This window comes from Dermacentor albipictus, chromosome 1 (genome assembly GCF_038994185.2).
Source record: "Dermacentor albipictus isolate Rhodes 1998 colony chromosome 1, USDA_Dalb.pri_finalv2, whole genome shotgun sequence".
Lineage (NCBI taxonomy): Eukaryota > Metazoa > Arthropoda > Arachnida > Ixodida > Ixodidae > Dermacentor > Dermacentor albipictus.
In genome coordinates, this window is record NC_091821.1 from 445,687,588 (window position 1) to 445,713,826 (window position 26,239).

A 26,239-nucleotide genomic window follows, 5' to 3' on the forward strand; every position below is an offset into this window, starting at 1 on the left:
GTACCGAAGCACGAGATGAGAGAAATCGGGAACATGTTATCTAAGGAGAAGGGTTGCCATGTGTGGCAACCAGAACGAGTGCGGTCTCTTTCCACTATTCTGATATGGCATCGGATTCCCACGCATCATACGTTGATTGGTGTCACAGTTAGAAAAAGATGGTGCAGCGAATGCCGCATCTGGTCGGCATCAAGGAATGTGTTGAAGCGAATGTAGGCGAGCAACGCACGTGTCTTAGGGGCAGTTATAGGTGCACTAAGATAAGCCATTGTGTTGGGAGGACACGTGTGGTCCTCATAACGTGGCATATATAGCAGTGGGTGACAGCGCTATTGTAATTCGTCGAAGCATTCCGGGTCTGCGATGTTCTTTGTCTGAGGAAGTTTCAAATGCTTCTACATTTCGGTGATTTTCGTTAGCCAGGCTCTGCTAAATGTCGTTGCAGAGCCCAATGTGCACAGCACTAAGATTTCCGTTTAGTTTGTCACAGACTGAAAGCCGATTTTAACTTGTGAGGCTATAATTTTAAGAGGCAGCGTCAGCTTCCTGTTATGACGCTAGCATTACTACCATTTGGTTATGCGTACTTGTATGTAACTGAAATATTTTATTATTTATGAAGATGGTCACGACATCTTGCGAGAAAAATGGCAACTTACATAAGTGGTGACTTAGTATAGTGCTGTTTTAGGTGTCTTTAGTTTTATTTTTGTGAAGGAAAGAAAACCACGCTGAAACTGTTCGCCTTATTGCAATACATATAATTTATACAGCGAAGATGCAGATTCCTCTTACTAATCATCGTTATCCAATCATTCCACCGACGGCAGCAGCACCTTTGTTTACTACAACTACTTTAGCCACGTTCTCGACCACCCTCCGGATCTTCTTGAAGAAGTACTCAGAGGCATTCTCATCCAGTTGGGTGTCTGTGCCATGGAAGGCCCTTAGTTGACTCGCTAGTTCAGCAAGAGCTGTACGCCCTTCAGCCGTGGTATCTTTTCCTTGCAAAATCTTTCCCAGCGTTTCTAAAGCACGTCCATCTTGTTTGAGTGAGTTCTCTTCTGCGTCTGTAAATAAAAACGGAAAGTTGGCGTGAAATATTTCTCTGAATGATATCTAGGGGACGTCCTCCCCACAAACAAGACTAAAAAGGTTGAGAAAACATGTAAAAAAATTTCTGCTACAAAGTGCCCACACGCTGAAATTCAGTTTTTTTATATTAATACCTACAATGCACCCCAATATCCATGACCACTCAACGAAGGCCCACGTCCATAAAATAAACGAGTGAAGGTGTACCAGCGCAAAGCAGTTCCGATATGTTTGGTCGAGCACTTCTTGAGGTGTCGTCTGGGTATGTAACATTGAGTAAAATTTGTGAGTACGCTTTCAGAAGAAAAGAAAAAGAAAGATAAAAGGTCTTGTGCGTTTTATGGTATCCTTGTTTCAATACAAATAAATGTCCATAACAATACAAAGGCTGATTACTTCTATGTTTTAGAGAATAATTAAAAATCGCCTGTGTTAGCTACAATGATTCTAGCCTTTGAGGAAGATCATTCACTCAGTCGGACGTTACTTGTACTACAAATCGAAACACACGTTCCACTATTAACAAAAATGTACTAACTACCTTCTTTTTCATATACATCATGGCACGTACATATTACATATTTTGAATTGTAGCCGGTGAGATTGCAAGGCACATTCACTTGGAATAAATTTCCCATATGACAGCACTCTCGAGATATGTGCCATTAAACTAACCGTAATAAGGCACTTTTCTCTAGTTACTTTTTTACCAAAATGCTCTTATATGCCTGTAAGCATAAAATCGACTAGAACGGGAATGTTTTTCGTCCTACACATTGAGAAATACTGTGGTATAAAGCTGGTAAACAGGGATAAGGTGCCTCAGAAACGCTGGCCAACGTTTCAATAGGAGGACCTCTCTTCGTCAAAGGTGAAGACGAAGGTACGTCCTTTGACGAAGATAGGCCTTTGACGAAGATGGGTCCTCTTTTCGAAATGTTGGCCAGCCTGTCTGAGGCACCTTATTCCTGTTTACAAACTTTATACCTCAGTGTGCTATTCCATATGTAGGCCGTTTTCTTGATTTTGGACATTAGGAAATAGTATTTCGAAACTGTTCTCATCATGACAATTTACTCCAGGTGAGCGCGCCTTGCAACTCACCGGCTGTTATTCGTAAATTGCAAATCTGTCATAGTAAATAGGGAGTTACTAGGTATATTTTTGTTAACTAGTTTATTACGCGTTTCTCTTTCTCGTAGAACTAATGTTTGCCTCTTTGAATAATTTAGCTCAAGGACGAAAATCAGGCTGTCGATCACAGACGATTTGTAGAACTTCGGCAAAATTAAAATTAATTCGCCCCCCCCCCGCCCCATAATTCCATTCATTCCTCTCTACAAATATGAATGTCATTGTGAGATACCCCATTATGATAAGCTATCTGCACTTGCTGCGCTTTCATTGTGTGCGCGTCCAGAACTTATAGTTGGGTGTTGTACACGAAATAAAATTAGGCAGAAGACTCGCGCTCTTCCTGGTGTCTCTGTTTTTTTCATGTGTGTTATTTCACCTTGCACCACAATACGTCGATCAGATAATGCACTCTTACCCTTCTGTTTGGTTTCACTTGTGGGGTGCGTGATGCAAGGAGTGGCGACAGCTAAAGCCAGGACAAAAACAAGCAGCGCCGACCTCATTTTGCTGCACCTGTAGTGGAATGGAAATGAAAGGACACACATTTTTTGCGGTGGCAAGAAGCACGAAAACATTAGCCGCAACTAGCTTTAGTCGCAAACATGCTCCCTCCCTTCCTAGCGGTGGAGTTAACGCTTCAGAAATATAGTTTTAGCAAAATATGTTACACTTGATTTCAGTATATCGAAAAGTGCCACCCTACAAGACTAAACACATAAATTTTACTCAGCGTGACACTGTTATGTCTAAATTTGAAGTAATCTATCTATCTATCTATCTATCTATCTATCTATCTATCTATCTATCTATCTATCTATCTATCTATCTATCTATCTATCTATCTATCTATCTATATATATATATATATATATATATATATATATATATATATATATATATATATATATATATATATATATATATATATATATATAGGGACTTGCTACGTATATTTTTGTTTACAAGTGCATTACGCGTTTCGCTTTCTCGTACATTTAATGTCCGCCTCTGCATAATTTCGCGCAATTACGAGAATTATGCTTTCGATCACATGCGATGAGCAGAGAACTGCAATGTTCTCCCCTGCAACGTTACATTCTGTTCAATATATATATATATATATATATATATATATATATATATATATATATATATATATATATATATATATATATATATATATATATATATATATATATATGTTGCGTTTCTTGTGCGTTTACATGCATCTCAGACATAATCTTGTGTATCCTTACAGGCAGTAGGGAGTGCTGCAGAAATTCAATAATGGGCATGTTTGCAATCAAAACCATGTAGAAAATGTGCAATTTGTGTTATAGTAGGGCTGAATATGGTGCTATTGTACCTGTTTTGTAACCACAAACAGCTTTCGGAATGTTAAAAACATCTGCACGGACAGCTTTGCTATTTGTACTGTGGGAAGGTGGCGTAAGTCTCAGGCAGAATTTACAAATCTCCTTAAGGTTTTTTTTTTCAATGGAATAACACCCACATTAAAGAAGACATGAACGTACACTGCATAAAAGTTCATGCAATACCGCACCTGGCTGGTAAGGACAGAAGATCTGCGAGGTACGTGCTCTGTTGACGCCGACGAATTACTGCGACTGAATTTGTGCTCCATGGAAACACATTTATAGCCCTGGCAGTTGCGTTCGAGGGAAAATGCTCGCCACATGCATACCGCTTCAAAACAGAGATAACGTTGAGGCGTTCCTCCCAGTCCGTTATTATCAGGAAACTACAGTTATCGCAATCTGGCCAAAATACGAGGGGGAAAAAGCCCAGCGCTTTTGAAATCTTGATAACAATCTAGTCACTCCAATAGCATAGATAAGCCTTGGCACTGTTTCTGGCCACCTGCAGGTCCGGGAAAAATCCTCCTATATGCTACTCTATATGTTGAAAATTTGGAAATTACTCCGTGCCATGGCAATCGATTTTATTTATGGCCGTTGTAAGTGTTCTGTAATGGTGACATTGGCATGTGAATAAGAAAACAGTTTCGTCTCTATCTTGATAAGTCTTTCGCAGGTTGTCATTGTCGCGGGTGTAGACAATGCATAGTACATGGACATTTGAAAAAGAAAGCAGTTCACAGGAAGACGAATATGGAGGTCATTGTGCTTGAAGTCAATTATATTTCAATAGTCGTGGTAAGTTATGCAGTCCTCTTACAACTAAACACACAAGGAAGTTCAAAAATTCCGGTAAAGTGAAATTTCACCTGCTAAACTTATAAACCTACTCTAAATATAAGAAAATACGTAGCAGCCATAAAAGTGTGCACATGCGACCAAGCATATAACTAAAAGCTGATCAAGTACCCTCGGGGAATAAAGAAAAGAATACAACTTCCTGCGTCAACGCCTGTGTCATTCATGTGTGGCAGTATTTTTCTTTGGGATTCGGCTGTAACTCATTTAATACGTGATAAATTCACTCATTAGCACATAGATGTTATGCATAAACGGTTGTGCAGAACCATGTAGTTTTATTCGAAACTCGGAATAAAGTAGTGCTTGGGATTAGGCTCGTAAAGATGCTGATTTATAGGAAACTGGCAATGGAGTCTCAAAATAAAGTGAGACCGTTATGTAAAAACAAATTCGCCTCAGTATAGAGCTGGTTAAATGATGTGAAAATGAGATGGTGGAATCAAATAAAAAATGACGCTTGATCGACGCATAATTAAATATAATTCAGCGCCAAAACATTTGCGTGCATAATCTTGATTTGCATTTTGCATCCGGTATTTAAGACAGCCAGTTGCCTAACCCCATCGCGCGGACATTTGAGCTTTAATTTCGGGGTACCTAAATGTCCGAAATAATGTCTGGTATACATTGCGAAGGCGGCCTGGTTCATTGGAAATGATATGCACTGCGAATGAAAGCTTGGTTTTGAAGTTTATCACTAGCCTTCACTCACTGCTACTTGCGTCACTTAACTTAGGGTGACCATCAGTGCGTGATACAACACTAGAACCTAGATTGCCGGGAAGAATGCTATCTACAAAAACGAGAAAATTAGATACCTTGTGCGCACCATATATTTCCTATTATTTCACAGGCTTCTCCAGAGTTCTGCAGTGGAAAACGAAAATAAACAATAAAAAAACAGTTCTGTTCACGACACGTGCACTTTCCGAGGAATTCGCAGTGAGAGAGACTGGCCTTTGCAGTGTTAGAAAAAAAAGCCAAGCCTAACCGCAGTTATGAGAGTGCGCTGTATATCTGGCGTCTCGTAGAACATGTATGCGCTATCTGACGTGGTCGGGCCAAAGGCTGATCTATTAACTGAAGACTGTCAAGATATTGAGAGAAAGCTGATAGAATCTACAGAAAATATAGCGCAATCTGCTTGGAGAACCGGCAACCTAGAAGAAAGCCATGTACAGGACGAAAAGAACGATTCTTTAGATATCAGTAAAATAAAATGGAATGATTTGCTTACATGAACAACGCTAATTAAGCGCCTAGACCAAACATAACAGACATGACACAGCAGCGGCAGTCGCTGACCCGTTCCATAGCGGAAGCTGCTGCCATTTGTGCATTCAACGTCAGTCTATCCATGAATTTGCCGTAGCGTCTGTCGGATTTTTGAAAATTTACTGCACACACATTTACTCTTTCCACTTGACTAGGAAATATTCAGGGACACTATGAACTCAATGGACTGTTCATATTTTATGAGTGAGTGGTGCTTTTACCTTGTGTGCTTTTTGTTGTACTTACGATGCAGAACGTCAATGATTCTTTGTCGGAGTAGGCGTGCATCAATCACCTCCTGTGTCTGCTCTTTTCTGCGTAATGTTTGTCTGATGAAGAAAGCCTCCATTCGGAGATAGCCGGCTGCAGCGGTCATTACATCATCCGAAGCCTTGACCAGGGGCCCTTCACCTGAAACCTTTCTGAAACCCTCAAGTGTTCTGGTTCAACGAAGAAACACTGGACATCCATCATATATTGCGGCACTGCCTAGAATGGATTGTTACTTCAGAACAGATTCTGAGAGATGCCAAGCTAAGAACGGACCAGAAGGACTGTAATGTATGTTGCCTCACGGAACGCATGCTTGTTAAAATCTTTTCAAATTGGTCTGGAATGTGGGCCTCCATGGGTTTATTTAAATTCACATCTATTGCGCAGAACACGGCGATGACAGAAAAAAGGGACTGTGGTTTTAAGCGATCAGAGTGATAGTGTACTTCAAGGTAGTGAAACTGCGAGAACTGTCGTAAACTGATTTAGGTGTAGCACGAGCAGTTACTGCAGCAAAATGAGTTGCTAGCAGTCATTCTGTTAGCTGACAGGCAACGTGTCTTAACTCACTACCTAGCATAGCCAAAATGACGAGTTTTCGTAGGTTTCCCTGTGCAATGCTAATACAACCATGCCAGCACGGAAGGTGCTATGGGATGATGAAGGCCTCTAAACATGCAAAACTTCTCTTTCGTAGGCGGCGCATGGTTGATTTTATTATTAATGCTATTTGTATACATAATACCCTCATACTATTTTCTATATGAATTAACGCCACATAGAGAGAAAGGAATAAAAAAAACGAGAGGTAGGCACACCATAATGCAACACATGATTTTGGCTTCTAGCGCGAACTGAAACACTCACACAGAAAGGAGCAGACAGGACGAGCGTTGTGTCCATGTTTCACTTCGCGCAAGAAGCCAAAATCATGTTACCGTACCAACTCGCCCAACTGTCTATCCTTTTGCAACGCAACACATCACATGAAGAGTGCGAACATTACCGACGAGTGTGTAGTGCTGTTATTGACTAACGCTGTAGTACAGCTTAGTGAGCCTGGAAGCCAGTTGAAGCACGACCTTTGGAAAATATCAAACCATGAAATGCCGTGTGAATAAGATGTTCTGCGCAGTCTGTTCGAGATGCTTGACATAGTACGAAAACGAAGGAAGATATCCCCCCCCCCACCTTATATGTCTATTTTTTATGCGTGTTTCCGCACTTTTACTACAATAAGAAACTTTTTTTGATGAACCCCTACCATATTATTTGGTCTAGGCTATACCCCCTGCCACGTTACAATGTGCTGAACACATACGTTTTATCAACATAATTGCTGCTCATCACACCTCTCGCCAGCAGGCAAACGCTTTCGCCTCGAGGAAGTTTACTTGTATCTCCAATCGCCAAGTTATTATATTCTTCGATTTGGACAAATACAGGAACATTTGCAACAATTTAAAAAGGCATTCTCTTTTCAAAATTTCGAATATCAAAGAAGCACTTAAGCATGCGATACACCTTAAAACGCTAAATAATGTAAACTTATGCTCAGCTAATTGTGCGTCACTCAAGGGCACGAGGTAATGAAAGCGAAAAAAAAATCAGGAGTGTTGAGCGCTTTGCTAATCTCACGGGTCTCCGCAAAGATTACGCTGGCTGCGTAAACAAACGTTTGTTATCTTGGTTTGCTCATGACCGAGAAACTCAGCGTTTTTCATGGTTTTCACGGCTTCCTTATCTGTGTGTTTTCCGCGAGAACGACACGTGTACATTCCGGCGTATGTGGTAGACGGGCGTACAGAAGTTCACATTAAAGGAAATTACTACTGCGTGATGAGCAACCTTTATGTTCAGCTCTAACGGGAACTGAGGGTTCCCATTGTCGGATGATACCTCTGAATGAATATTTGCTCTGTTTATGCTACCTTACGAGAAACGTTACCTCGAATTTAAAATCGTGGAGTTTTAAGTGCCAGAGCCACGAAATGAATATGAAGCAGGCCATATTGGGGACTCCGGATTAGTTTTGATCAGCTGAGGTTCTTTAACTAGCGTCTTCATCTAAGCAGATGGATTTTTGCACTTCGCTCCCTAGGGGATGTTGTTTCGCGCTAAACAACACCGGCATCCCGCTTGAATTAACTTCAGGTTGCAACGATTAGGTAACGTTTACCATACTTCTTCCAATAAACTGCTAGTGAGCCCATTTCTTTGTATTTCGCATGAGCAGTTAGTCATATGTTAGACTCTGCTTTCTGTTGGTTATGCTAGGTACAGCTTTTTGACCAATGTAAACTGGTACTTTTCGCGTAGCCCACCGTTTTTCTTTCAATGAGCCTGATGTGAATATGCGTTATCTCTTCCCTACGCAGCCGACTCAGCAAACATCTAAATGAAGCTGCTTCAGATCTTGGCACCCGCTACTGGCGTTTGTAAGTACCAAGTACGCTCAGCTCAATTTTGAAACATTGAGCGTAATCGTAGTGCATTTCTATGAAGAAAAGCCGGAAATTAAAGAGTAAAGCAAAAAGCACGTGTCGCACAAAGCCTCCTCGCATTGTGTGTATAAACAGTCGAATGTCTATAACGAACGCGGACCCGCCGTGGTTGCTCAGTGGCTATGGTGTTGGGCTTCTGAGCACTAGGTCGCGGGATCGAATCCCGGCCATGGCGGCCGCATTTCGATGGAGGCGAAATGCGAAAACACCCGTTTACTTAGATTTAGGTGCACGGTAAAGATACCCAGGTGGTCGAAATTTCCGGAGTCCTCCACCGCAGTGTGCCTCATAATCAGAAAGTGGGTTTGGCACGTAAAACCCCGTAATTTTGTTATAACGAACGCCTTTCCAACGAAGTACCCTGTAAAACGAACGACTCATCCACTCACGGCCAAATTGTTGTATTCATTTCCATTGCGAAGAATTCTTCAACGACGACAACTACATGAAATTTGTCCCTGTACGACGAAGAAATTTAGGCGTGCCTGACGACTGACTTGTGGTTTTACATTGAAACCGACACAGGAGTGCCCCCACTGCCCTTTGCAGACGTCACCAGGGTACGCTCTGCGCCAGCCCTAACGGCAGAGCTATAGCCAGGCAATTGAAGGGTGTGCCGATGCCAGGGGTATCTACTGCTCCACGAATCGCTCAACTCGAGCGCTGCTTGTTTCAACGCATCAGCTGGAATGATCAGTGACGAATACGTTACAAGACGTGATGTCGGCATGATGGTGCGATTGTAAGCGATCTGTGATGACGCCTTTACAGCCAGGTAAGGCGGTAAGGACGTCAATATCAACGAAGGCAACATCGACGAAGATCCGGCACACTACTCAATGATTTTGACAGGTAGCCGCATCTGACGATCTGTGGCTTCACACTGCGTAGCTCCTGCGTTTTGCCGCGGAGCATGCTGTGAATCTCGGTGCAATAATGTTGGCTGCTGTTGCAATTTCTTTAAGGCAAACTCAGCACGAAAGAATCAGCGACCTGTTTCACTCAGTCCCTCTTCGTGTTATTTTAATATTTTATGTTGTTGAACATGCTTTTCTTGCTCGCACGTGATTGGTATTGTGCGCCACCATTACAACGAAGTGGCATGTATAACGAATTATTTGGGAGGTTCCGAGCACTTTGTTCCTTATAAAGGCGTTTCACTGTATACCGGAAAAAGGTCAGTGATTTGAAGTGGAAAGATAGAGTATCTGGTATCAAAAACAAATATTAATAAATAACTTTATGACAAAGCCGGTTACTTGCTGAAAGCTACATCGCCGCAATCAAATTATCATCCTACTTAACTCTGATTTATCGGGACTGTAACTGAATCCTTTTTCTCAAATTATGAATGCACCTACTATTTTCATGTTTTTAGTATTTCTTTCGCTTTGGGCATCTTTCTACCCTATCAGGTGTACTGGTTTCTAAGGTGTTTCTATTTCTTTATCATTTCAGTCCTCTTCCACGTTCCCGTGGCTAGTTTTGTGGGAATAAATGTGTAAGTATTCAATAATCCCTCAATTGATTATATTTAGTGTGAAAGATTGATCAAAGTCAAAATCCTACTTATGCAGGAATGAATAATTTGATCGTCCTTTAGCTAAACGCATGCACGGAGAGCTGACAGGGTTGTCTGCTTCCCCACAATAAAACTGGTGCGCTGCGTCATATATATTCCCAAACAAGAAACAAGCATACATAAAATGTAACAGTGTATATGAATTCAAAATGAGAAAAGAAGCTGAGCTTTTTGCACATTATATTGCCTAGAGTGCTGTTTTATATCACAATAATACTATTTCTGAGTGAGTTCAAGTGTAATACATTATTCACCGACGAATACGATTGAATTTGAACACAGCTGTATAAGTGTTTCGATTTCGTGATATATTTGCAGGCACGGATAATCACACAAACGCGGCACGTTGCAGACTGACCTAAGTGGGGCGAGACTGCCTCGCTGATCTCGATATCCCGAAAGGAAGCGCGTCGGCGACGCTTAGCAGCGATTCACAGCAGCCGCTGCAGACAAACCTTCACTCATGCAGCACTTTGTTTCCATACAGACCATGCGTGCTTCTGTGGCGCCATCTCGTAGCCGTCGTCGTCACAAAGCCCCTCGTGCGCGGCACTATGCTTTCCTTCTCGCGCTTTCGCCATGCCCTCCTCCGTGGGATCCCTTCGCTGTCGCCACTATTTTCATCCACCGCTCCACTCTGCGTTCCCTCTCAACTTCCACTGAGCTCGTTCGCAAGGTTACGGGGTGCGATGCCGATGCTCGCCGCAGGAGCGGGCTCCTAAGAGCCGCGCACCTAAAAGAGTTTTCTTCATCCGTTTCATATAAATATTGGGCTTTAGTTATATGTCACTAGTGGGACTACCACACAAATATGCTGGTATACTGCTTTCGCGTTTTCAATAAGTGGAGCGAAATGCCTAGAAGGCTTGGCACATTTCTCCAGACTCTAGGAAATAATCAGTAAACAGCACAATGATATCGAAGAGGGTATACGACAGTTATCCTTCAAGTTCAAGCACAAATAACAAACACAGAAAAATAATACGGTATTCGACACTGTGAAAGTATTAATGTTATCTGAAAGGCAGTGTGCCCCGGTATTTTTATCAGGTGTTTTAGTAACAGACTCACGAATTGTGAAGCAGGGTATTACGCTGGTTTAGTGCGGTTTCCACCTCATTATCTTTACAGAATTAGATGTGAGGACCAGTGCGACTTTAGTGCCCTAAATATTTTTTTGATGAGGCTGGCAATGCTTCTTTCAGCTAGCGTCCCCAGTTTGTTTAGTTTAATGATTAGCGTCCCTTTTGTTAGCTAAAAGGAAATGAAAAAAGTGTACCGTGAACGTAGCTCCTTTATTTTACTGCAGCTAACACTTTTCAACACCTCTCGCATTTCTTTATTGAGTATGACATTGTCACTAGCACCCATTGCGGGTAAACATTCAATATTTTTTATTGGTGTAACACATGGAAAATGAAACTGAACGCAACGAAGATCAAAGTAATGTAAATTTCTCCTAAACTTTCCACTAACGCTTGTGAGTAAGGGAGCACTTACATATACTTAGGGGTCCACATTAATTCTAACCTGTCTTGGCAACTACACATTATTTTATTGCCAGTAATGCTAACCGCATGCTTGGGTACCTGCACAGTAATTTTTCAGTGGCCCCTTCTTCTCTTAAACTCCTTCTTTATAAAGCTTTTGTTAGTTCCAAACTAGAATACGCATGAGCTATGTTGGATCCATTTACGGAAAGTCTTGTAGTCACCTTGAAGCTGTGCAGAGTCGTAGCGCACGCTTCATTTTTTCCAACTACTCCCGTCTTTTCAGTGTTTCATCTATGAAAACAGCGTATTTCATAAGATTTGCTACCGTAACCGTCGTCTTAAGCAGGAATTACTTTCCCACCCTTCATTCATATCACCTCGTATTGACCATCGTTATAAAGTGCTTGTTCCTTGTCACCCTAACCAACACTTTCATTCTTTCATCCTTCAAACTTGTTATGATTGGAGTCACTCGCCCATCTCCCTTGTATCTATTATAGACCCCAGCGACATTAAAAATGCGCTTGAATATGTTACCTAATATTTGTATTGTTTTTTATATCCTATTTATTGTTCCCACTCCCTTCTGTAACGTCCTATGGGCCCTTAAGGTATTCAAAAAATAAATAAATAAGGGAATATACTTCCTAATAGAGTACTAAGCAGAATTGGAGCTATAATATGGAAACAGTAGTTGCGCTACTCAAGGAATACGCCAGTGGCTCAGTGTTTCTTGCGCTATCCTAAATGTGATATCCGCTCATCAATACGGCCCGTTCTCTTCGTACACATAATAGGAAGCAAGAGTCTATTTAGCAACTCTGCAGTTTCGTGAGCTGATAATGTGTCGGCACTTGGATAGTGCTGATTTACTGCTGCGTTCTTTTCCGCACACATCATGAAGCACTTGGCAGCGCTGGAAAAACCCTCAAATTTCTAGGACAGCTTCTCCAAGGTGAGCGAACGCTGACAGACACGAAGGACAACCTCGGCGATGTCGTCCCTGCTCTTCAGATTTTGAATGTCTCGGAAGACGGCGTCGACGGTGCCACGTCCGAGCACTCATGGAAGAACGGGCAGTTAAAAATGTAGTGAAAGTCATGGCCGTCACCAAAGAAGTTGGCCTGTCGTGAGTACTGTTCGTCAGGTTGATTTGTGAACCCCCCCCCCCCCCAAAAAAAAAACTGTTTTGTCATTTGGAACATGTCGAATGTAATAAATAGAGGAAACCTAAATAATAATACATATCCTTCCTGTCTCACGTATCTCGAGGTATAAAAGAGAATACTCAAAATTTTAGGATAGGAAGCATTCCGAGAGAGCCGCACCACGCTACCATATATAATTACCTGGTCCTTAAAGGAATTTATTTGGAGTCTTTGCGTATTTGAATGTACACGCGTTCGAAGCAGCGTTGAGCAACGGGTCGAGTCTACCCATCATCTTAGAATAGGTCATATTTCTTTCGTTTTTTTTTGCATGCTCATCCACCCACTCTCCATCGTTACGTATGCTGGTTATAGACGCTCGGCACATATACGTAAAGTACCTTTTCATGAAGCTTAGTGCTACGTCTTCAGAGGGCATAATCAGGAATTTCGGTGCTATTTGTGTGTGCATGCATGTGTGTGTGTGTGTGTGCTTATGTGCGCGCATGTGCGTGTGTGTGCGTGCGTGTGTGTGTGTGTGCGTGTGTGTGTGTGTCTGTGTGTGTGTGATCAGCAAGAGGTAAGAGTCTACGAGAGATTGAAGGGAGCAGATTGCTGCTCTGCTCCCTCATGCTTGAATGTTCCCGGAAAGCTTTCCGAATTTCTGTCAGACTCTTTATCGCGTTCCGCCGCTTCTCAGCCCGTACCCTCTAGCTAGCTTGACAAGTATTCATAGGTATGCTTCCATTCAGAGTACTTGGCTGTGAGATGCTTTGAGAGCTTATTTTGCAGCATGTTTCAGCAAAACGGACGTACAAGAATTAAGCACTACAACTGACCCAGGAGAACATAATTCTTGCCACACAATATAAAACGAAAGGTCAAGGTGATGTTGATAAAGGGGAAGTTTTCTCCCTGGTGCAGTGACCCGCCATGGTTCTTCATTGGCTATGGTGTTGGGCTGCTGAGCAGGAGGTCACGGGATCAAATCCCGGCCATGGAGGCCGCATTTCGATGGGGGCCAAATGCGAAAACACCCATGTACTTCTATTTAGGTGCATGTTAAAGAACCCCAGGTGGTCAAAATTTCCGGAGTCCTCCACTACGGCGTGCCTCATAAACTGAAAGTGGTTTGGCACGTAAACCCGCATACTTTGATTTTTTCCCTGGTGTAGTATTAAGTTCTGTAGAATTTAGCGTACGACTTTATCTACGCAAACTTAATCACAATGTCAGAAGCATGTTACAGTGCCGTCATTTCATGAGCTTGACGTGAAAATACAAGAATGAAACGTAAATAAATCGCAAGCAGGCAGGGTGCAGTGTTGTAAAAATTATAGTAGAATATGCGAATATAGAGACACTGAATTGGTGTTGTGCTTGGTTGACAGTATCCTCGCTCTTGCCTTTTGGCATGCAATAACTGTTATTGCTCATAAATGTTCGTTAGATATTTATAGCCACGGCTTGGACGTAGTGTTGTAGAAAAATGCTGCATTCCCAGGCTGGATCATTAGCAAGGGAGTGCCTATATATCAGAAGAGCCAAAAGGGGAAAATTCAGTATTTTTTTCAAATACGGCGGATATCAGAGGAGCAAGTGAGAAGGCAGATAACTCGCCATGACTTCTGAGGTTGGTAGACACCGATAAATTCTTGCGTATTACTAAATTTTTTTCAAGCTTTGTTCTGTCTACCTGCTAAATCACATAGATCATGCAAGCGCCTACAGCGCCAATTCAATTCGTCATGGCCCCAAGCGAAGCTTCATAAGTGCCACGTCTGCGTGCGGAGCACTTGATAAAGAATTTATACCTCTCGCACACTGGTAACGCTTCCCACCACATGTGTCAATTCTAGCGCAGAAGCAGCGTAACTTTTCCCTGTTGAGATGTTTCGTCAAGAATCTTGAAATGCGCCAAAAATGCAAAAATATAGCCACAGATCCTGCAGGCTGTTTACAATTTAAGTTGAGCAATCTTTTCTGCACAATCATTTCAAGTAAACGCTTTACAAAGAGACGCATGAGAGATGCAAACATATAATATTTCTAATCTTCCTCCTTAATGTACATAATTACATTAAGGATAACATGTTCTTGGCAAAGTTGATTGATACTTGAAGCCATCGTAGCGCTACTAAAAACGAACACAAAGAACACGACTCGGACCGTTCAGTATTGCTCTCTTTCTGTTCGTTTGGGGTGCACTAGAGCGGTCGCATTAATTGTTTGCATCGTCTTCTGAAATGCGAACACATTGTATGTCACGTACATGCAGCGATTATGTGCAGACTAATACGACGTTTGCGGAAGAGAACATCATAGGAAGAGGCATTAAAAAAAGTATTTTGTAAAAACCGATACATGATAATCACCTGAACATTTTGGCGAACACGCAATCAATAGTTGACGCCCAACACAGGACCCATGAAATGACGGAAACGTTCTTGTCGGACGATCCCGTGAGAAGTATTTTCTTCACTAAATATGTTTATTGCGTTCCCTGCTCGCGCCCCAGATATCTGAGAAACTTCCAGTTGTGTCTACTCCTTGAGGCACCGACCCCAAACCCGGAAAATGAATCAAAGAAAATATAGATGCACATGCTGCACTTCGCGATTGCAATGCAATGGCCATTTAGAGGTTATCAGGATAGCGCTGCCTGTGAAACCGGTTAGCGTTACAAACACATTAATACCTGGTCGAGAACCCTCATTTTGCACTGTTGGTTTGCCGGCGACATTGATTTAAGGAAGTGACTCTACATTTCTCTCAGGTGTGCATTGTATGCACTGGTGTGCATTGCTGTGCATCTTATGTTCGTTTGTGTTGTCTGCATAATTTTGTGTATCATCGCATTGGCCCTAAGTGGTATGGTGTAGGCTAGCGACCAGGCAATCCTGTCTAGTTTTCACTAGATGAGACTCGCTCTGCCTCTTCTTATTGGGCTTTTGATGTTCGACTGGCTCACTGCGCTTTATACAAGTACTTCCAAGCTAAGGTAGTGCGTTTCCAGTATTAGTTACTTTTGTTGATGCACTCGTGGCTTTCTTGCACCAGACGTTTATTCACAGACAACGAATATTACGCAGTTTGTGAATTAGGCAGCATTATTTGGTAATCCAGGACCGCGTTTCGCCCTTTTCACATCTACCGCTGCGGTCCACATTGTTTCACTTCCGAAAATAGGCCGACCCAATTACTGAATTTTTTTTTACGCGTCAGCAGCACGGCACCCACGTTGCACTTCAACGTTCGGCGGGAGCCACTGCTTGACTACAACTCCCACGTCTTGAGGGGTACGTTAGCGTTTCTCGTATGGTACACCGATATTTAGAATAAAAACAGGAACAGTGCCGCAGAAGACGAGCTAGTGAAGAGCACAGGACACAGGGCTCTGTACTCTGCTCTTTACTCGCTCGTCCTGTGCGGCGCTGATCGTGTTTTTATTCTAAAGGTGAACCGACCAGCCTGCTACTGCTATACTGCTATACCGATATGTTATGAAATGGCTGTGTCAGTGCCTTCTACAGCTCACAGGAAACACATGAGCGTCGACAGCATCAACAACCTCACAGCGTCAACAGTATCTATACGGCATGTCCATGGTAGCACGTGGTATGTCACGTGCATATAGCGATTATGTGCAGGCTAACGCAAGCGCATAATCTTGTGCATAGTCCTGTACATAATCCTGTGCAGGCTTTCTTGTTGCACTGAGCTCCCGAGACTCAAGCAGAATTTTGCGTCACCAGCCCTTTACGTCAATCAACCATAGTGTAAGTCTTTATCGTTAATTTTATTATTTGTTTAGCTGCCAAAAAAACGCAGAATACACCTGTCAGATACACATGTTAGAAATTTACGCTGCTCATAGTATCCGAATATATGCGATATATGCGCTAATATATCCGTTTATATTACGATGTGTTATCGTGATTAATGTTCGCACTGATGCTTTCAGCGAGCGCTGTTCTGTATAATAGTATGACCCATCAAGTGGCCCAATGTACGTTTCTGAACAAGTATTTAGTGTATCGCAAAACGTTGTGCATACTTGACCTATTGTATTTTAATATTCAAAAAGGTAGTCACAACATCCTGCGAGAGAAGGGCAACTTACATATGTGGCACTCAGTGAAATGTTCTTTTCTTAGATGGTAGTTTTATCTGTGTGAAGAAAGGGAGAACACGCAGAAATTGTTGGCCTTACTCCAACACATTTATTTTATACAGCGAAGATGGTAATTCACATTAGGAATCAGATTTATCCAATCATTCCACCGACGACACCAACAGCTTTGTTTACCACAACTACCTTAGCGACATTCTCGACTATCCTTCGGAGCTTCTTGAAAAAGTACTCAGAGGGGTTCTCATCCAGTTCGGTGTCCGTGCCATGGAAGGCCCCTAGCTGACTCGCGAGTTCAGCCAGAGCTGCACGGTCTTCAGTCGTGGTATCTTTTCCTTGCAAAATCTTTCCCAGCATTTCCAAAGCACGTCCATCTTGTTTGAGTGAGTTTTCTTCTGCGTCTGTAAACAAAAACGGAATATTTTGCGTAAGATCGGGCTCTGAATGATCCATGACGTTTGACAGCGCGAACGTAGACAAAGAACGGCGAAGGAAGCGACAAACGAATACGTGTGCTTTTCGATTAAGCACTGTGGACGTCTCGAATACATGTCTTGGGGATGTCCTCAAGCCAAACAACAATCAACATATTTATTTATTTATTTATTTATTTATTTATTTATTTATTTATTTATTTATTTATTTATTTATTTATTTATTGTGTACCTGCATCGCCTCAGAAGGCATTAAAGCAGGGGAGTACATACATATCTACATCAGTTGACACTCATTTCTACACACAAAGCGCGGTAAAACGTTTCTTTACATTTCATACCAACAATATTTGACGGGAGAGCATTCCACTCCCTCGTGGTCCTGTAAAAAAATTCATAACGCTAGGTGTCACCCTTAAAAGGAAATTCATGGAGTTTCAAGGCATGGTCTCTTATACGGGAAATGTACGATGGTAATTCAATATATTTGTTCCTGTCGATGCCTATTTTAGAATAGTAAACACTGTGAAAAATTTTGAGTCTGAGGCACTTTCTTCTATCCTTTAGATCTTGCCAATGAAGTCTGCGCTTGCCTTCGGTAATACTGAGGTTTTTGTCGTAATTACCAAGAACGAATCGAACCACACTAAACTGAATTTTTTCGAGTAAATCGACTAACTGACGCGTATAAGGAAAAAAAAGGCAAACATTTTTAACTACAAGCTGCCCATATGCTGAAATTATGGTTCTTTTGATGAATTTGTGTCTGCGATTGACCGCGATATTCGCAAACACTCAGCGAAGGCTCCTCTCCTAATTTCCACGAGTACACGCGTATGAGCAGCGCAAGACAGGTCTGATATGAGTGGGCAAGCATTTATTATGTGTGGGCTTATATATATGTACACTTCTACAAAATTTCTAACTATGATTTAAAACAATCACTTTGACTTTCAATGTAAACAGAAGTTGGACACATTATATGCATAGCTATATACAGAAACAATACCTAAGTACATTGTGCAAGAAATTATATATACACACATAGCTACGCATGGCGGCGCTTATATAGAAATTACTAAATGTGTTTTAATACTTATATAGGTCAGTCGCAAGTTATTCACTCTTCAAAAATATGTAGATGATTATATTTCTCATTGTACCGTTGTGAGAACACCGCTTTTACGTTCAAAGAAATAATCTGCTTTAAGATAAAAGCAAACATTATGCTGCTGCAAGGATGACATACGGCTACTGCGGGCGCTGGTATTTCGTGTGCCTGTGAGTTCCGCCCGGGTGCCCAATTATAATAATAGAATCAGCGTGCTTTCAGGTTTTATGCTATGTCTGAGTGCGTACGAAAATTTATGTGATTCAACGTCCCGATGTTGCACAGTTCCCTGTTGGGATGGTCATAATGTATGGCTAATGGCTAGGTTTAATGGGGACCGATCATTTTATACCCTGCTGATTTAGCAAGACACGTAAGCGCCCGATCCTATAATAGGGTCATCACAGTCGGACAAAGAACTCACGACCTGGCTGTCCGTAGTTACACTGCATATGTGAGCCACTGCTGCCTGCTAAATGAGACGAGTACTGAAGGTAGCAGGTGTCTGTGAATCTGTTTTGAAAGAGGAATATACCGGCGAAACAAACAAGATAAAAAAAAGCCTCTCACGAACCTCAGATCCTCGATATGAGAAAGGTTCAATACATTAGACGTATATTTTGTAAGCTTCTCACGCCATAATTTTTAATGTCAACCGTGGAATATGTAACAAACGTAACAAAACATGTTTAGGTGTCATCTACGCAATGGATGCCATACTGCATTGAAGGTCCCCTGAATTCACTGGAGCGTTTAGAGCATCTGTGCTTACCTTTCTCGTTGTGTTCACTTGTGGGATAGGCGATGCAAGAAGCGATGACAGCTAGTGCCAGCACAAGGAACAACGCCGCTGACTTCATTTTGATGCACCTGTCACGGAAATACAGAGCGCACGCACATTTTACGGCTGCGACAAACAACAAAATCATAAGAACCGCTGGCTTCAAAGGCAAACATGCGCGCCTTCATAACGTTAGAAATAATAACTATTTTGACCTAGCTTTAGCATACTACTTTAAACTCGTTTGCGACCCCCTGACAAGCACCACCGTAAAAAATTAAGCACATCAGTGTTTATAACAACCATTAGGTTATTTCTAACCTCGAAATAAGTGTATCCTTGCATTTTTGGTTCGTTCGCATTTGTCTTCCTAATTTTTTGCAATTTACTTACAGCAATAAAGTATGGTTCTAAAGGAGAGTAGTATGCATGTTATTTTTGCAAGGCAGTGCACGAAATGTAGAATTAGTGATACATAGCCGAATGTGATGCCTTTGTTATCTATTTTGTAATCGCAAGAAAGTTGGACGCGTCCAACTTTTCTGCACAGAAAGCTTTGTTACTTCCTACTGGGGAACGACGCTAACCAACACGCCACATGACCGCGAAAACATGCACATATTCCGCAAAAAAATCATAAACCACAAGAACGAAGCAGGCTCGTACACCTTATAAGCACAACGAACGCACAACCGTAACCGGCTGGTAAGTGACTAAGTTCGAGATACGTACTCTGTTGACGCCCAAGAGTTACTGGGAATGAAATTGTGCTTCAGCGAAAGACTTTTATACCGCTGGTGGGTGCGTTTTGTTGGAAAACCCACCCGGCTGGCTTATCTCTTCAAAACAAAGATAACACAAATGCGTTAGTCTGATTCCTTTATCATCAGCAAACTACAGCTATTGCAACATACAACTATCGCAAGATAGCCAAAATACATGGGCAAATAGCACAGCGCTTTTGAATTGTCGATAATAATGTAATCGATCAAATAATAAGCATTGACCCTGCTTCTGAGCCACCTGTTGTGAGGGAAAACCCATTAGAATGCTACTCGCCTATGTAAAACATTTGGAGATAACTGTAGGCGATGGCAGTTACACATCTTTAGCTTTGTATTAACATTTAAGGGGGCTGAAAGTGGGCACGCGTGGAGAACGAAGTAGATCTGGTCTCATTTGCAAGCTATTTCTAATGCCACCACTGACGTACACAGTACATGGATATATTGAAGGAAGGTGCTGAAGAGGAATACGAACATACATGTCAGTGCGGGTAAAGTCAAATATATTTCAGTTCATGTTAACTTATTTAGCCCTTCTACTACTTAATACACCAGGAAGTCGAAAACATTCCGAAAGAATGATAGTGTGCCTGCTGCAAATATATAGATGCAGTAACTATCAGAAGACACATAACAGCAATCTTTCAAAAGGCGGACATATGATCGAGCATGTAAGATCGAGCTAATCAAGTAGCCCCGGTACACATAATAAAGCAATATAACTGTCCCCTTTCTCATGTGTGGGTATTTTCCTTTATGATCTTGCTGTAAGCCCTGTAGGAAGTAATGTATTAGACCATTAGCAGCTGTCTGTATTCTATATACGGTTTCACACAACCATGTGGAGACCTTGGAAGTGCGAATTAAAGTATTGCATGAAAATAGATGCGACAGCAGGCTGGTTTAACCAAGCTGGGCATCTGTAATATGCATAAAAAACGAGGTATATATGACAAAACGAAATTTGTTTTAGTGAATGAATGAATGAATGAATGAATGAATGAATGAATGAATGAATGAATGAATGAAGGAAGGAACGGTGGTTTAATTGATTCATGTGAAAGACTTACAGTGGAGAACTGATCATTTATTCAAAACCCTTAGCATTACTGCTAGCCATAGGCTGATGTATGTGGTTATAAATGAATAATACCTGAAGCACACTTTTGTATCAAATGTCTAGACTTGAAAAAATAGAACGATAATAAAATAAAGGCAACACAAAACAAAATTATTACAATAATATGTGTATACACGTGCATGCGTTCCAAAACTCAATGGTACAGAGTAGGTATAAGAAATAGAACAGTGTAGCTTTTTTACTGCACTCTTACACTTTTAGAACGGTTGCACCCTTTGGGGTGTATATTTGTCCCACAACAATAATCGTCATCTGCCTTGCATGCGTTTCCTTTCCTGAAAACTCGGCGCTCGCTACTTTCCTGTCGAGAATGCTGCGTCACACTGATAAGGCGCATGCCGTTCGTGATTGGAAAGTACCGGGCTCGCAGCAATAAAGAAAGGAAACGCGGGCAGCACGGATGACAATTATTGTTGTGGCACAAGATACGCCCCAAAGGGTGTAAATGTTTCTAACAGTGTAGAAAATTTACACCCTTTGGGACAAGATACGCCCCAAAGGGTGTAAATGTTTCTAACAGTGTAGAAAATTTACACCCTTTGGGGCGTATCTTGTCTCACAACAATAATCGTCATCCGTGCTGCCCGCGTTTCCTTTCTTTAAAGCTGCGAGCACGGTAATTTCCAGTCACGAACGGCATGCACATTATCAGTGTGACGCAGCATTCTCGACAGGAAAGTAGCGAGCGCCGAGTTTTCAGGGAAAAAACCGCAAGCAAGGCAGATGACGAATATTGTTGTGGAACAAATATACACCCCAAAGGGTGCAACCGTTTTAAGAGTGTGTATTAGTGCAATAAAAGATTTTAGGTGCACACAAAGTAAATGCATTGTAGGCCTATACATCATGTGAATGACGAAAATTTTCTATATTTGATCACTTTTTTTAAGCTACATGAAATGTTCCTACTGCTCTTTATGGCAAGCGGGAAACGATTCTGTATTATTAGTCCTTGTGCACTCTATTGTACGTTTCCCGTAAAGTTTGTGCATTGCTGCAATTCTGAACGTATTTTAAGCCTACGTAGATTTTGCTCGGCGTTATGAAGATGCTGGAAAGGTAGGGCATATTACTAGATAGGATGCTGTGCATTAGACAAACACTTTTATAATGTCGTCCAATCTGAAATAGAAATACCTCAGGTTATCTAAACCGTGGTTCACCATGTGTTACAGAACTTGAAAATGTCATGAGGCTAAGTGCTGTTTTTTTAATGTGCATGCATTCGAGGTGATATCAACATGTCTATCCCCATGATTCTAAGCAATATAAAAATGGTTACGGAATACTCAAAAATATGGAATTCTCAGAGCCCCGCTTTTTGCCTCATGCAGTGTAAAGGAAGCTCGATTTATTTTAGTCCGCACCATTATTTAATGTTCTTTCAGGTGTAGTGGAATGTACAGCTCATGTCTTTTATTTCTCCAAGTTTAATGAGGTGTTTTTAGTAGTCCTAAGTACATGTTTCAGTCTTGCTAACATTATTTCCTAACATGCTAGCATACCATTCTCCTTCGTGTTCGAGTTCTTCCTTAATATTTCTTTCTAGTTTACTTTTTTGGTGGGGGAAATATTCCGGTATGATCTGCGTGTTAGCTGGCTAACAGTAGAGGCAATGAAGTCCTGGAATCAAATTATGGAACGCACTTCATGTACAAATTAATACATACATAACAATAAACAAAGATATTTTCGCGGATGATTTACGACTAAAATCGATATCGAGTATTCATAACACTGAGTTGAACAACTTATTTTTACAAGAGAACTTGACCTTTATGCTTGCTGTAGCTAACTCTTCTATAAGGCTCAGTATTGCTTGCGGAAGCAGCAAGGTAGGAAAAAAATATATCAGTCGTGGAATAAGGGTTTACGTCTAATTTTAGCTGTGAATGAGCTGTTTCTGCTGAGAGATTTAATCGACACTGATGGACACTGCGCACTACAATGTGAGCACTGAAGTTGCTAGGGGGCAAAGTAATAAAAGCAAAGAAGAATGTGGAATCTCGTGCAAACAACATGTAGGAGGATTTCGTGCTAAGTCACTGGCTTCGAAGGATTTGAGATGCCTAGAAGGAAAAAAATTTATAAACTGAATATTCCTGTCATGACGCAAGCAATGTCAAAGGAATGTGGATTGAGAGACACTGGTCTCTGCAGTGCTGCTTCGATACAATGATCGATATAGAAAAATAAAACCGAGTGCCACCACAGATAACTATGTCGGCAGTTTGACTCCTATTCCGTAGAAGGTAATGTTTTGTCTTGTTATTATCAAAAGGCAGGAAAGGGTACTGCTAAATATATTCCGTTAAGCTATCGAGAGAAATGTGAAGGAATCTTGGGCTGATATTTCAATTTATAGGTGGAGAATCCACAACCTAGAGGTGACCAAAGCACAACACTAAAATAACGTTTCTCTTGAGGGTAGTAAAATAAAGTAAAATTTTATGACTTGTAAGCAAAGGTCATGGATCTTAACAGCTTAGACTAAACGCGGCTGAGAGGCCACGGCTGTAGCAGCGACTGACCTGTTCCAAAGCAGATACCCTTGCTATTTGTGCGTTTATTCTGAATTGCCGCATTGGGAAGGGCAATCCTCACGGTACTTTTATTTCTTTTATATTTAGAATTTGCCCATATCGCATAGGCATTCGTCAGAACACTGCAAACTCAATAGAGTGTGCAAATTTTATAAATAAGTTGTGGGTTTTTCGCATGTAACCGACGTTTATTTGTTCTCACCAACGTAGAACAATTATAACTTTTCGTCGGAGAACACCTGCTTTATACAACTTGTCTGTCTGTTCTAGTCAATGTAATGTTTTCCTGGGGTAAGAAGTCTCTCTTCGTAGACAACAAGCTGCAGCGACAACTTCACCTTCCGTCACCTGTGCTAGAAGTTCTGAACCTCAAGATCTTGCAAACGGCCCGAAATGTTCTTATTTGGCATCTATACACTGAAGATTCTCTGCGAAGTACTGTGCTGACTGGGATAAATTTCGACTTGAGAAAGGTTCTTCATAGATGCGAAGTTAAGAATTGATCATAAACATTTAACAGACATTGACTCACCGACCTTACAATTGCTAAGCTAATACAGGAATTTATGTGCGGAGGGGCTGCACGCTTTTATTCATACTCAAATCTATTTCGCAGGGGAAGCATGTGACACAGATTGGATTGGATCGGATTGTAAAACTTTATTTGTCCAACAGATGTAGGGAAGGCTTTAGGCCTTCCCACCTAGACGACGGCCAGGAGTCCTTGGACCCTAGCGGTGGTTTCGGTGAGTCGTACGGTCTTCAGTTGAATCTTCGGATCGGAGCAGAGCAATAAGGTCTGCTCCGATTGGGAGCAGCGCCTTCGGCACCGCTCCTAATCGCCAAACTTTCCCCATGCAGGTCATTCAGGTGCTCTTCGTGCCATGGTTATCGGCTGTGGTCAGTGACTGCTCAAGCTTTTTCACCCCGCTGTCAATGACGGTCCCTTGGATTGGCCGGCCGGACGAAATGTCAGCTGCGTCGACCTGCTGCGCGGTTGACTATGATGGACCTGCAATTGTACAACTCGTCTACTGCACAACAGCGCAATGGACAACTGCATCAATCACCGGGGACGATTTAAGCAGCCGGCTCGCCAGCGTTTCCTTCAGTGGGCATGGGAGCAGCGCCTTCGGCACCGCTCCTAATCGTGAAACTTTCGCCATGTAGGTCATTCAGGTGCTCTTCGTGCCATGGTTATCGGCTGTGGTCAGTGACTGCTCAAGCTTTTTCACCCCGCTGTCAATGACGGTCCCTTGGATTGGCCGGCCGGACGAAATGTCAGCTGCGTCGTCCTGCTGCGCGGTTGACTATGATGGACCTGCAATTGTACAACTCGTCTACTGCACAACAGCGCAATGGACAACTGCATCAATCACCGGGGACGATTTAAGCAGCCGGCTCGCCAGCGTTTCCTTCAGTGGGCATGGGAGCAGCGCCTTCGGCACCGCTCCTAATCGTCAAACTTTCGCCATGCAGGTCATTCAGGTGCTCTTCGTGCCATGGTTATCGGCTGTGGTCAGTGACTGCTCAAGCTTTTTCACCCCGCTGTCAATGACGGTCCCTTGGATTGGCCGGCCGGACGAAATGTCAGCTGCGTCGACCTGCTGCGCGGTTGACTATGATGGACCTGCAATTGTACAACTCGTCTACTGCACAACAGCGCAATGGACAACTGCATCAATCACCGGGGACGATTTAAGCAGCCGGCTCGCCAGCGTTTCCTTCAGTGGGCATGGGAGCAGCGCCTTCGGCACCGCTCCTAATCGTCAAACTTTCGCCATGCAGGTGTGTACCTACTTTTCCCTGTATGCGGAAAAAAGTGACAATCGTTGTTTGTTGCTGTTTCCATGCCCACACGTCTTGCGCGAAACTTTGTCGGAATGCTTTTCTATGGCGTTACTGTTATTGTGCTGCGGGGATATTGAATCTAACCCTGGGCCCACCACTAGAGCATATGCACTTCTTGATATCGAATCTTTACCAGACAATCCCGCTGAACAAATGAGTGCCCTTTTTCGTTTGCTAAAGGATGTTCACACACGTTCATTACAGAGCACAAAATTCCAAGCCGAACTAGCAGCCGACATAAAAAGCATTAAATCTGGACAAAAAAATATTGAAGCCAAAGTACCCGATATCCAAACGAGACTTGACGCCCTGGAAAAGAAATCCTGTACAATAGACGACCTTGGTGCACAAATTACACATATACAGTCAACTACTGACTTGCTGGCTGTACAGAACAACCTCTTGCAGTCACGTGTTGACGAAATGGAAGATCGGTCACGAAGAAATAACCTAATATTTTATGGTCTGCCTGATGCGAAGGAAACATGGCAAGAAACGGAAACAAAATTAACTGAAGTACTAAGTAAAGTCGTAGATTCATTTTCAGCTGGTTCAATTGAACGTGCGCATCGTCTGGGCACTCTATCACCGAACAAATGCCGTCCCGTTATTGTGAAGCTTGTGAACTTTAAAACCAAGGAACAGCTACTTTCCGCACGCAAGCTGTTGAAATCAAAAAATATAACAGTATCTGAAGATTTCTCGCCCGCCACC

At 42.1% G+C, this 26,239-nt stretch overlaps 1 protein-coding gene and 1 long non-coding RNA gene across 2 annotated transcripts in view; both read right to left on the reverse strand.

The window, feature by feature from the left end:
• Positions 1 to 752: 752 nt before the first annotated feature.
• The window catches only part of LOC135903100 (uncharacterized), a 65,520-nt gene continuing 40,033 nt past the window's right edge, over positions 753 to 26,239 (reverse strand). The window contains exons 2-3 of the mRNA XM_070537240.1: positions 2,648 to 2,745; positions 753 to 1,070 (exon numbers count right to left, since the gene is read on the reverse strand). Of these exons, the coding sequence (XP_070393341.1) occupies positions 805 to 1,070; positions 2,648 to 2,745 (364 nt within the window). The 3' untranslated portion in view covers positions 753 to 804. The remainder of the gene's footprint in view (positions 1,071 to 2,647; positions 2,746 to 26,239) is intronic.
• LOC139059190 (uncharacterized) lies at positions 16,967 to 19,955 on the reverse strand. Its single transcript, XR_011513984.1, has 3 exons — positions 19,938 to 19,955; positions 19,197 to 19,294; positions 16,967 to 17,280 (listed from the first exon to the last, which is right to left on the reverse strand). It is a non-coding gene; the product is annotated as an uncharacterized lncRNA (long non-coding RNA).